The 13,777-nt window shown below is 42.1% G+C and overlaps 1 protein-coding gene across 2 annotated transcripts in view; it reads right to left on the reverse strand.

Moving 5' to 3' along the window:
• Positions 1 to 334: 334 nt before the first annotated feature.
• LOC120943533 overlaps positions 335 to 13,777 on the reverse strand; it is a 77,187-nt gene continuing 63,744 nt past the window's right edge. Inside the window, exons 12-14 of one of the 2 annotated variants that reach the window (XM_040356892.1) lie at positions 5,725 to 5,873; positions 3,195 to 3,264; positions 335 to 1,307 (exon numbers count right to left, since the gene is read on the reverse strand). In XM_040356892.1, coding sequence (XP_040212826.1) covers positions 1,044 to 1,307; positions 3,195 to 3,264; positions 5,725 to 5,873 — 483 coding nt within the window. In that variant the 3' untranslated portion in view covers positions 335 to 1,043. The remainder of the gene's footprint in view (positions 1,308 to 3,194; positions 3,265 to 5,724; positions 5,874 to 13,777) is intronic. The other variant, XM_040356893.1, reaches the window with a different exon arrangement.

The raw sequence follows: 13,777 nt of genomic DNA on the forward strand, positions 1-13,777 counted from the left end.
TTGCCACAGACATATCGAACACTTTTGACACATTTTAGGGACCATTCACATTTATACAGTGATTAGTACTATAGAAATGCATTGATTACTGTGTAAATATGACTGGCAGGGATGGGGTTAACACTAGGGGGCAATCAAGGGAATAAATGTGTTCCCTAGGAGTGATTCTAACTGTAGGGGGAGGGGACTGACTGGGGGAGGTGACCAATCGGTGTCCCTATATACAAGGGACACAGCATCAGTCTCCTCTCCCTGACAGGGCGTGGATCTGTGTGTTTACACACACAGATCCACGGTCCTGCTCAGTTACTGGGCAATCGTGGGTGCCCGGCGGACATCGTGGCCGCCGGGAACGCGCATCGGGTCCCCAGGGACCCAGCGGCGCACGCGCCCCCTAGTGGCCTGGCATCGAGAAGACGTCAACCCAGAGTGAAAGCCTCATCGTCCAGCCGTCATATGACGGGGGAGGGGGGGGGGTTTAGGCAAGTAGTTAAATCATTTGGCCCAATCCTCTACCTGTTACATCTGCAGGAAAGCTTGTTCTGTTGAAAAACAACTGACTTAATGGCGGAAAAGAAAGAAAGAATAGCCTAAAAAAAAAACGAATGCATCCATGACATCTAAGAAGTAGTAGGCTGAAATATGATAAAAGTTTGTTTTTGGCTTATTACCATTTTAAATGCTTAAAATATTACTCTCCCATAAAAAAAATGTATTGGAAAGCAAGAAAATTGCATAAGAGTGCACTGCAATCAAATACGTAAAAAAAAAATCAGGTTTTGAAGGCTATCTTGCTATCTTGAGCTAGTTAATTTGCATTTTTCTCAAAAGCAATATCCAAATAATATAGAATAATAATAATAATCATAATCATCCCTTTTATCCCACTGTCTGTGGAAGAGCCCATGTATCACCATAAACGTATTGCAGTGTGGACTGTGTGTGGTGGTGTATGAAGTGTGCTGCCGGCAGGTCTCTGAGTTGTTTGACAACGTTGTCATTTTTTTATGTTTGCACAGTGGTATTTTTTTACATTAATTAATTTACTCATTTTCAATAAAGTTGTCTTTTAAGTCCAGAGTGTTCCTTAATAAGGTTTCTTGGTGATCCTCCTCAATCCCCTTTTTTTTTTCAATATCCAAAACAGTCTTTGAACTTTCATCTGTAATTTCAACTTGCGCTCCTCTGTCCAATAGTAGTTTTATTGTCTTAGCATTCCCATTTTCAACAGCATAATGTAAGGCTGTTTTATTAAATATATCCTGTTGATCTATGTTTACCATTCCGACAGTTGTGTCCAGGAGCACCTGGGTAATAAAGAAATGCAGATGTTATAACAAGGAGAAACATCTAAAGCACGTGTCAAACACAAGGCCCGCGGGATGAATGCAGCCCGCCAGGCCATTTCATGTGGCCCTCACATCTCTCCTGCAGCCCTGGTCTCTGCCCTCAACTTGTCTCAGCAGTTGGCAACAGAGAGGAGGACAGAACTCCTCCGCCAGATCCTGCACTTCCGCTGAGAGGCTTGTCTCTGCATCCCCCCCCCCCGGTCGGCAGCAGAGAGAACAAAATGCCTCCTACAGCGCCTGCGTCTCTCTGTGCAGCCGCACCACCCCCTCGTCTCTGCCTCCCCTGGTCTCAACATTCAGCAGACTTTGGCAAGTTGACTCCAGCCCTTCTCTGGTCCTCCTCTGGAACCTGCCCTTTTTGCTTCCTAGGTCTTTCCCGGCAGCAGCACAAGGTAAGGGGTGGGGGGGTGTAATCTAAGGTGGGGGACTATTGACTTTTGATGAAGGGAGAGCCTCTTGACATCTAACGTAAGGGATGTTGGGGTGCTCTGGACATCCAGTCTTACAGATAACACCGGTCCTTTTTAGTTTTTTTAGGGCAACCATAATGCTGATGCTGCTCGTGATAAAATTGAGTTTGACACCCAGTGGGGGCTGGTGTTTTTTTTTGGGGGGGGGGTGCCAGTGCCGGCTGCCAGTGCCAAGCACAACGGCCACTTACCCCCTGGCAATAACACCCCCCACCACCCGCTGTCCTTACCCTGGATGCGAGCGGTGAGAGCAGCGGTCGGAGCTGATGTGGTCATCTTCCAGTGTGGTGGGCTCGTGGAAAGCTGCTCCGGTGTCCTCTCCTGGAGCAGCTTCAGCGTTGCGTCACCTCTCTGCTCCTCCCAGTGCTAGGCATCCAATAAGATCACCTGTTGTTTTGGCCAATCAGGAAATGGGTTTCATACCTGCTTCCCGATTGGCTGGGAAAATATCCTGATAGGCCAGCGAATATTCATTTGCTGTTGCAAAACACCTGGGTGGGCTTCAGACGCACCCTCTGCGACTATTAGAGCCCCTGGCTTTGTTAAGGTGCTTAAAAAAAACCTGGCCGCTGTAATTCATGTGCCCCGTGACGTGCAAGAGGCTGGACACTTGAATGGGGGGAGGGGGCCGTGGATAGCTTCATGCTATGCATGAATCTATTCACTGCATATAGGGGGTGGCGAGGAGAGATAATAATGGGCCACCACTGTTGACACCCCTGATCTAAAGCAATACCCCTGATCTAAAGCAATACTGTACAAGCATTTATTTTTAAATAGACTGGGGAAAAGACATGAAACCTGCAACATTTGTGGTGTTGCCCCTGTGTCCTCATTGGGTAATTTCATCTCATATCCTGTGTGGCCACAATAATGGGAACTGAGGGGGGATTCCCCTTAATGGTGACAGAACAATTACATCTAACAGAGGTTCTAACAATTCCCTGCTTTACAGCCATTGGCCTTGAGCACAATAAAAGACAATTTTTTGGAAGAATTAAATTGCTACTGATTATATTGACCTGCCAGGAATGTATTTATGCAGACTTACAATGTTACTGATAGGCCTGCTTTAAAGAAGCCTATCTTTGGCAGCCCACACCGCCAATGACCTTCTGGTAGCGTGAGTAGGGTGACTCTTGCTAAATCTCACCTGTGGAGCCCCTAAAATAAATAAAAAATCTGTGGGTATTCAACCCACTGACATCTATGTACAGTTTGACCTTTGTGGACAGCATCACTAGGAATAAAAAATTCCTACTACTGCACTACATCAGAAGCAACCATATTGAAAGGTAACCAAAGGCAACAGAAGGTCCATGACGGGAGTATACCATCTCTATAGTAATGTTTTAAAGATTACATTTCCACATACCTGACTAATGTGTGGGTTCTCTTGAGAAGCTGCGTGATGTAATAGAGTTTTACCCTCCTCGTCTTTGATGCTGCAGAAGTAAAAACATATTTTTCAACAAGAAACCAATTAAACAAGGTACAGTACATGACTTGTTTAGTATGGAAAACATTTGAAGTATGCCAAGTTATGCCAACAAGTACCATTTATCAAGCTTGATGTGTCTCACTAAACATTCATGGGATGACATATAGGCGAGATATGTAATAATGATAATGGTCAAGTGTTTTCCAAGAAATACAATTCATAACCAAGAAATCTTATCTTAGATACCAAACCCTGGATTTAGAAAATGGGCTGCCAAGTTTTGATAAAGTGATAACTGACTCTAAATGTTTTGCAGCTGCACAAAACTGGTATCATTTACATCTATAAAGCTTAGCATTTGTTTTCTGTGAAAACCTGTGCATTTCAATTTTACTGAACGTTAGAACTTAAAGCACAGTTGGCAAAACCTAGGGGCCAGATTCAGGTACAAATGCGGCGGCGTAACGTATCGTCTTGATTCACAAAGCACTTACCTGGAAACTTGCGGCGGTGTATTGTAAAGACATCCGGCGCAAGCCCGCCTAATTCAAATGGGGCGTGTACCATTTAAATTAGGCGCTCTCCCGCGCCGAACGTTCTGCGCATGCTCCGTTAGTAAATTTCGTGTTTGCGAATGGCGACGTGCGTAACGTACTTACGCCAAATTTTTTTTTTTTAATTCGACGTGGGAACGACGGCCATACTTTAACATGGCTTGTGTAAAGTTAAGCCATGAAAAAGATAGCTTAACTTTGCGACGGGAAAAAACAACGTAATGCACGCGAGTAGCTTCGTGGATCGCCGTAAAAGCTAATTTGCATACCCGACGCTGGAAAACAACGCAAACTCCACCCAGCGGTGGCCGAAGTATTGCAGCCTAAGATCCGACGGTGTAAGTCAATTACACCTGTCGGATCTTAGGGCTATCTATGCGTAACTGATTCTATGAATCAGCCGCATAGATACTCTCAGAGATACGACGGTGTATCAGGAGATACGCCGTCGTATCTCTTCTGTGAATCTGGCCCTAGGTCTTTACTAACATTGCAGTTACCATCATGGGTAAAAGAGGATGATTTAGATCAGGGGTGTCAAACTCAATTTCATTGTGGGCTACATTAGCATTATGATCGCCCTCAAAAGGGTTGGTTATATCTGTAAGATTAGATGTCCACTGCATGCCCTCCCCTTTACATTAGATGTCAAGAGCCACCCCACCATCAGAAGTTGAGTCCCCCACTCTCCCTTACATCACAGTGTACCCCCTTACCTTATGCTGTTGCTGGGAAGAAGCTGGATGCATTGCTAGAAAGCAGAAATCAAGGGTCTGGAGTAGGACCAGAGGAGAGCTGGAGCTCTCCTGCAGTTGCAGGAGAAGTGCGAGGGCCACATGAAATGGCCTGGAGGGCCGGATTCGGCCCTCGGGCCTTGTGTTTGACACCTGTGATTTAGATCATATTTTGAATGCCTGTATACTCTGTGGACTTCAGTGATGAGCTTTCCTAACTTGAGATTCGGGCCCTGCTACCCCACACATGTCTTAGGCCAGGTTCCCATATGTGCAGCCACAGATTCATGCCTGGGGTCCGGTGCGTTTCTGTTCATCAGTTCAGGTGGAATTCAGGTCCAAATTTTTGTCGGAATTTACACCTGAAACTGACCCAAAAATGCACAGGACCCTTTTGCAATCTGCACCGCAGCCATCCCGGACCTGTGTGAAGCGGCTTTATTGAGAGCTGGTCACACTTGCATGTCATGCGTTCAAAAACGCATCCAATTCGTACATATGTAAACTCAGCCTTATGCCTCGTCCACACGACCGTGTTTCCCGGCGGTAAAAAGTCAGCCGGGAAACCTGAGGGGAAAACCGAGAACCTGCTTGGTAAACCCGGACCTACACACGATCGGGTTTCCTGACAGGAAAACTTCCATGAGAGCTTTGGTCGGGAATCCCGGCCGTGTGTATGCTCCATCGCAGTGTTTCCCATAGGAAAACTGCCGGGTTAAAAAATGGCGGGAAAAAATAAAACATGTTCTCTTTTTTTTTTCCACAGTTTTAATGTCGGGAAAACTAGAATGGAGCATACACACGGCCGGTTTTCCCAGCCAAAAGCTGTCATGGCAGTTTTCCTTAACGTGTGTACGAGGCATAACTCTTTCTGCTGCATTACTCTGGCAGAGAAGCAAAAAATAGTAGCAAGATAATAAAATCCCAACTGAGAATTCAGATGCAAAGATCTTACTGCTACAGTCAGAAAATATATATGTAGATGTTTTTTATATTACCAGATGTTTAAAACTACAATACCAATTTTGGTTGTATACTTATTACTATCAACATGTCCTCTAGGATTCATATTTAAGATTATATGATGTACATTGCTTGAGATCACTACAATGCTGAGTTTGAATCTCGCTAGGATCCTATTATGGATATAATGCATAATATGGGTAGAATAAATACCTGGGTAGAAAGAAATGAAAGGAGCAAAGGTTTTTTAAACTGCTGATATCAGAACTGTGAATTGCAGCCAGGGATCTTTGAAAAATGTTTGCATTTTCATTGCAGGAATGAACTCTTCTCTCCTTACGAATACGATAGTTGTTTGTGTTCTGCATTAAAAAAAAAGGGGGATTTTTTTTGCACAAGAGTGGTACAAAAACACACACATACAGTCATATCTCATTTGAATATAACCCAAGGCTAGGGGATGGCTACAGGCTGGCTTGATAGCAGTCAGAAACTGTAGTTTGGGGCACAATTTTCACAATATCACATTAAATACTGATATTTGAGCAGATAATTTGATGTCTTCAAACCAAAGAACTGTGTGATATCAAGGCTCTTGTTACACGATGGAGGAACATCCAGACCTAAGGAGAAAAGAGCAACTAGACTTGGGCATCCTGAGCAACTTTATGGTTTACATCATAAAACACTAGCCCTGGCCCCAGTCAAGCAGCCAACTAGAGATATCTAGTTCCCACACAGGGCAGCCATCAGGAATTATGGGGCCCCTTACACATCAGGCATGGGCCCCCTGGAGCAGAGAACCTGAAATTGAGAAGGGGGGGGGGGGGGCGGGGACTGACGCAAATTGAGAAGCGGGGGAAAAAAATAAGAAATAAAGAAAAATATATATAAAAAAGGGAGGTAGCCATCCGGGGCCTTGGGGACCTCTGGTTCCTTTAATAAAAAATAAATACATATATATATATATATATATATATATATATATACACACAAATTATTATTTTTTTGCTATAAAAAGAAATTAAAAAAAAGGGGGGTTGCCATCCGGGACCTCTGTGCCCTTTAATAATAATAATAATAATAATAATAAAAAGAAACCTCTGGGCCCTTTAACAAAAAAAAATATATATATATATATATATATATATATATATATATATATATATATAAAAACAAAAATAAAAAAATAAACATTTATAACAAATAAAAAAAAGGGGGTTTGCCACATGGGGCCTTGGGGACCTCTGAGCCCTTTAATAAAAAAAAAACATATATATAAAAATAAATAAAAATATATAAATAAAAAAAGGGGGGGTTGCCATCCGGGGCCCTGTGGACCTCCTGACCTCTAAAAAAAAAAAATTTGGCCCTTTAATAAAAAATAAAATAAAAATATATTATTTTATTTAGATTTTTATAAAAAATAAATAAAAAAAAGGGTAGTTGCCATATGGGGCCCTGTGGGGTGTACTGCCTGTACACCTTACAGGTGTACTGCCTGTACCCCCCTGATGGCGGCCCTGTTCCCACAGTACTTGTTATTAGGAGGGAGAATCCAACTGTAGCTGCCCAGCCATAGGTTGGCAGTGTATCTACACAGGCTGCAAAAAACTAGTGCCAGCTATGTAGGTTACAGCATGTACATCTCCAGAGTTGGAACTTGATGGAGGCCAGAGCCTTCGATCGTGCAGTTTCAACTTTTTGTAACTCTCAACCCAATTGAACCTAGATGACATTATCTCCTATTTAAAAAAAAAAGAAGGTTACCTGTTCAGAGCAACTTTAAGCAAATGATTTACCTTCATTCCTCTTTGTTTAACCCCCAAACATCAAAATATATATGTATGACAGGAAAACTGCCATGAGAGCTTTGGTCGGGAATCCTGGCCATGTGTATGTTCTCTGCTATATTTTTTTAGCAGAGAACCTAGGGAATAAAATGGTGATTGTTGCAATTTGTATTTGTGCAGAAATTTTGCGAACAAATTTTTGGGGGAAAAACTTTCAGAATTAAAAAAAAAACCACAATATTTACCCCAGTTCATTTGTATATTGTGAAAAATTGATGTTACGCCAAGTAAATAGATACCCAACATGTCACGCTTTAAAATTGCGCACGCTTGTGAAATGGCGACAAACTACGATACTTAAAAATCTCCATAAGCGGCTGGCTCTTTAAAAATGTTTACAGGTTTCCAGTTTAGAGTTACAGAAGAAGGCTGGAATTATTGTTCTCGCTCTAACGTCCGCTGTGATACCTCACATGTGTGGTTTAAATGGCGTTTACTTATGTGGGTGCGACCTACGTATGCATTTGCTTATGCATGCGAGCACGAGGGGATCAAGCACTTTAAAAATTATCCAGCTAAAAAAAAACAAAAAAAAACTCTGCAGTGTTTACATCTGCCAGCGTCAGAAGTGATGTCATGATGTCGCTACGGGCCTCCGAGGGTCATAGAGAAGGCCGGGACCATAAGGTCTGCAGTTGGCTCTATGGTAAACTGCCGCCAGTTTTATTGTCCGGTGTCCTGATCACATGTGAGAGGCTGGAGAAGCATCAGAGGGCGGTAGGAGGGGGGGCATCCCCTCCTGTCACCTGTAAAAGCAATCAAGCAGCTATACAGCTGCTATTATGGCTTTTACATTGCAGGGAATCGCTAGTTGAAAAAAAAAAAAAAGAGAGATCTGAACGATGCCTGCAGCTGCAGGCATCATTGAGATATATCCACATGAAGTCCGAGACTTCATATGATTGCCTACGTTTGGCAAGTGGCAGAACTTTATCAACCTGATAAAAAATAATGTTCTTTAGCAAGGAACATAAAATTCCACATTAATAATTATGCTACATTAGTGTGTGCTGTAAATTTCCGCCAGCATTGCTCCTACTGCTGCATTGCTGGAGGCTGCCATTTTGCTGCAGAACTAAACCCATCGACATTAATGCCGCATACACACCATCACTTTATGTGATGAAAAAAAACGACATTTTCTGTGAAGTAAAAAAGGACGTTTTTGAAACTTCAATTTTCAAAAACGACGTTGCCTACACACCATCGTTTTTTCACAATGCTCTAGCAAAGCGAGGTTACGTTCACCACGTTTTTCCATTGAAGCTCGCTTCATAACTAGCTTCTGGGCATGCGCGGGTGTAAAAACATTGTTTTAAACGTCGTTTTTTGCTACACACGGTCAATTTCTGTGAAGTAAAAAGCAACGTTTTGAAAAATGACACATAAATTTGAAGCATGCTTCAATTTTTTTTTTTCGTTTTTCACAAGACATAAAACAACGTTTTCCCCCACACACGGTCATTTAAAGTGACGTTTTTAAAAACTTCGTTTTTTTTCATCACATAAAGTGATGGTGTGTACGCGGCATTACAGTTTTATAGAGGTTACATTTCTGGAATGCTAACTGTCGATTTGCTTGTGTTCTCAAGCAAACTGTGAAACCATCAAATGTCTGGTGTCATAACTGATCACATGTGCAGCGCCATAGCAGTTGCAGATCAAATAAAAGCAGCTTCCTTGAATGTAAAGGCTCAAGAGGTTTAATTTTGCTTTAATGTTGTCAACAGATCAGTCTCTACAAATTCATCAATGCCTAAAAATGGAGCACAACTAAGCATGTGCAGAGCAGGGCATGACAGTGTATTACTGGATTTTAAACAGTAGAGGCACTTGTTTTTAATGTTTTACATACATAGATATACCTTAAACCCACTAAAGATGCCACCATCATGGGTAAATGGGGTCAGCCTGAAAGAAATCTTGCAGGACTTAATTTTCTGACTAAAGTTCTACTTTAAGGTAACAGTTATACTAACCATTTCAGCTCCCTCACCTGTATACCCTTTATGGACCAAAGCAATTTTCTGCTATGGTCTTATTGATTCCAGAACAATTGCTTAAACCCAGGTTCACACTGGGTACGATTTCCTTCGATTTGAGATGCGATTTCACATGTGAAATCGCATCTCAAATCGGCGGCATTTGCCGGCAATTGTCGGCAATGACACTGTCCTAATCGGTGGGACACCGCATCTGCGGCGCTGCACCGATTTCAGAAAGTAATTCCTGTACTACTTTTTGCGATTTCGGGCCGCGATTTACATAGACATCTGTGCAGAAACCTGCACAGATGTCTCTTAAATCGCGGCCGAAATCGGGACTGCCAGCGGGAGTGAAATCGTGCGAGTTCAGCTGAACTCGCACGGCTTCACTCCCGCAGCCCAGTGTGAACCAGGGCTAAAGTGTATTTCAACACAAAAACAAAAATGTAATATATTGCAGCTTACCAGTCCTAAAAGGCATTGTATGTTTTCAAATGTTTTATTTCAATATATTAAGGTATTAGTGTAATTATAATCCCTTTGATATTTGTTTGCTTTTACTCTATAATGATGGGCTCATATGTTGCGGCTGCAGTTTGTAGTGTCATGGCTGATTCCCCTATCTCCATGCATTAATCCACCTACTTTGTCCCTAGTCACCAGCAGGACAAGCAATGTCTTGTTCCAGGTCACATGCATGTCTAGCCATTTCTCTGTGTTGCATCACAAATGCGTTCTATTTTGTGAAAACACATCTCTTCCTGCATGGTAAGCTGAAGTAATTGCTTTCACCTGCACCAGCACTAGGGCCCAGGGATTGTGGGATATATAGTTTCTTTCCAGGATGGGTTTGTTCATACACTACAGACAGAGGTTATGCCTGTGCCGTGCCATGCTGCATGCCTCATGTTTCAAAACAAACACATTTCTGACACTACACTGTGGCATACAGGCCAACAAATGACACTACGATTCTGCATGATCAATGTACATCTTATGCAGGTGAAAAACAGTAGGAAGGTTTACAATGCCTTTTAAATGTGGTGGCTGATTTGTTTCCTTATGGTTTTTTTTTAACAGAAAAGTTTTTATTTGTCTCCAAAAGGAGAAGTATAAAGACATACATCAAATGACAATTACAAAAACAAACTAACAAAAAAAAAAAAACCCATTGCAGCTACAGCTTACAGGATAAACAAAATCACATTCATAGACCGAATCTCATACATTATGGTTGCGAAGCCCGGCTAAGTACTGAACACACTAGCACCCACAGAATATACGTATTATGTGGAGAAGCACCATGGCGGTCCAGGCCCCAAGCTCCAGGGTGGACGACCGGGGGGAGGGGAGGACGGGATAAAGGGAGGGGGGACCAGGCGGGGGGACATCAAGGCCAAGGGAGAATAGTGGAAGGGAGAGAGGGGGGGGAAGGGGGAGGCCCAAGTCAAAGGGCAGCATCTTCACCCCAAGGATAGCACCTGGGACCTCGAGTTCACTGCTTGGACCATGCACCCCAGATTTTCTCCAACTTTTTAGGACATTTACGATTCATATACGTAAGCTTATACAAGGGCAGTGTGGCATTCACAAGAGCTCTCCACTGGGAGACCGTTGGAGGATCCGGCTGTTTCCATTTAAGCAGGATAGCCTTTCTAGCATAAAAGGAGGCATAAAATACAAACAGCTGTTTGTGCGTGTTAGGTATGACATTGTCACAGACCCCCAGAAGCAGTATGATTGGATTCAGGTCGATATGTACATTGCCCACCGAATTAATAATGTCAACCACCCCCGACCAGAACTGCTGGATGGCAGGACACTCCCAAACCACATGTAAAAAAGTACCTAGGCCTGTATTGCATTTGGGACATCTATCCGTTTGGGAAGGGTAGATCCTTGAAAGCCTCACAGGGGTGTAGTATGCTCTGTGGATAAACTTAAGTTGGATGTATATATCCCTTGCCGAAACCATCAGAGGGATGTATTGCTGGATTCCCTCTTCCCAATCATCAGCGGCGAGGGCAGGAAGATCTGCTTTCCACTTATCATACAATTTAGACCTTCCACCCGACTCCCCACAAGACAACCTGAGGTATAGAGAGGAGAGAATACGGTCCGCCCCTATGGAAGTCAAAAACGTCTCCGCCCTGTGAGATCGTAGCTCAACCCCCCCCCCCCCCGTTTTTTTATTTTTACTATATTTTAAACTGGTGATCAGGCCTTTAACACTTGCTTTCTTAGGGTAGCCATATTGTCTTGCAAAAATTATTATTTTTTGGACAAAAAGATGAAACTAAATTGTAATTTCTGCTGCTATGACTAGTGGGTGTTTTAAAACAACCAGTGTTACTACAGATAAAAAGTTTACATTTTATTATACAGTTTGTCTTGATTATAATGACATTAAAATTTACTCTTCTGGTATTTACAAATGTAATAAAAGTTCTTTGTCAAACCAAATTAATAAACAAAACAAAATAAAAGATATAATGAATTAAAAAATAAGAAACAGTAGAAAAATATAAAAACAAAGGGCTGACTAGGTTTAACGTGGGATTAATAATTGGATAAATAGGATTTTTTGGGGGATAAATATTTATTTTTCTACTTGTGAGTTTTCTTTAACTGACGTCATATGCATATCTAAGGTCATCCTTTTGATGTGCACAAAAATAAAACATAAATTAAGAAAGATAATTTTGTTGCATTGAATTTCTCAGTGAGGTTTCTGAACACTGGGCCGGATTCAGAAAAGAGATACGGCGGCGTATCTCCTGATACGCCGTCGTATCTCTGAGTGCGGTCGGTCGTATCTATGCGCCTGATTCAGAGAATCAGTTACGCATAGATATCCCTAAGATCCGACAGGTGTAAGTGTCTTACACCGTCGTATCTTAGGCTGCATTTTCTGGCTGGCCGCTAGTTGGCGCTTCCGTATTTTTACGCGAGGAATATCCAAATTAGTATTTACGCCGATTCAGAAACAAACGACCGCCCGGCACTTTTTTTTTCTTTACGTCTATTGCGTTCGGCTTTTTCCGGCGTAATGTTACCCCTGCTAGATGAGGGGTATGTGCGGCGTATCCTGTGTTAAGTCGTTCGCGAATAGGGCTGGATGTAATTTACGTTCACGTCGAAAGCATGACGATTTGCCAACGTCATTTGGAGCATGCACACTGGGATACGTCCACGGACGGCGCATTGAGGCCGTTCGCTAAAAACGGCAAAAACGTGGGGTCACTACTATTTTACATAGTACACGCCCCCAACCAGCCTATTTTGAATTAGGCAGGCTTACGCCGGTCCAGTTACACTGTGCCGCCGTAAGTTTATCTGAGATACGCTACGCCCGCCTAAAGATAGGCGAAGCTCTCTGAATCCGGCCCACTGTATGTAAGCTTCATTTTATACGGCATGTTATACAGCACTGGGAAAATATAATGGCTTGGTCAATTTTATATACATTTTTATTTTAATTTAGGAGTTTATAAATGTATAATTTTTAAGATTTTCTTAAACTTCCAGTTACTCAATGCTTACTTTGCAAACAAAGCCCAACTCTCAGTACAACTTATTTTTTATTTGGGACAACATGTCAACGGAAGGGTTAGACTTTGTCAGTCATCCGTGGACACATTATGGGGATTCCCCCCACTTTTCTGTCCTGGTGAAAAGGGGTAAAAGGGATTGGAAGTAATGAACTTCCCCTTACCCCAACTTCCCTCCAGTTGGGGTAACACTTTTATGTAGAGAAGTGAAAGCTCATTCAAGTTTTTGATGCTAGCTGTTCCTTCCCCAGTGACTCCATTTCTTCCCATGTTGTCCTGGTGTAACAATGATAAAACGTCAGGGGTAATCTGTGCAATGGGGACACAGACGACAACAGATATTTGTCATAAGGTCTAACCATTACCTATTCTATTCAAAACAGCAAAAAAAGATCTGGCTGTAATTGGGCTCTAAAAATTCGATGCAGTTTTATATATTTATCTTGGAATTTACATTAAAACCCTGAACATTCACAATAAAATAGGCCACATGAGTCATGCATAAATACAATAAAACCTTGGTTTGAGAATAACTTGGTTTGAGAGCGTTTTGCAAGACAAGCAAGATGTTTTAATAAATTTTGCCTTGATATACAAGTGATGTCTTGATATAAGAGTAGCGTCATGTCACAAATGAGTATAACAAAGAAGAGAGGAGCCTCTCAGTGTAGCAATATGGTTACATTTAATGAAGGTACAACATTTAGCAAAATATGTGAAAAAGGATAATGCGCTAAATCAACTGATTAAATAAGGTGTCAACACATCAAAATTACTGGAGGAAAAGGACAAATTGATACAAAGAATAAAGTTCCAAATTCTATATATATATCGTCCCTTGTTGCTGTAATCCTGAAGGCAACTCAGAAACACTTTG

This window comes from Rana temporaria, chromosome 6 (assembly GCF_905171775.1).
Source record: "Rana temporaria chromosome 6, aRanTem1.1, whole genome shotgun sequence".
NCBI lineage: Eukaryota > Metazoa > Chordata > Amphibia > Anura > Ranidae > Rana > Rana temporaria.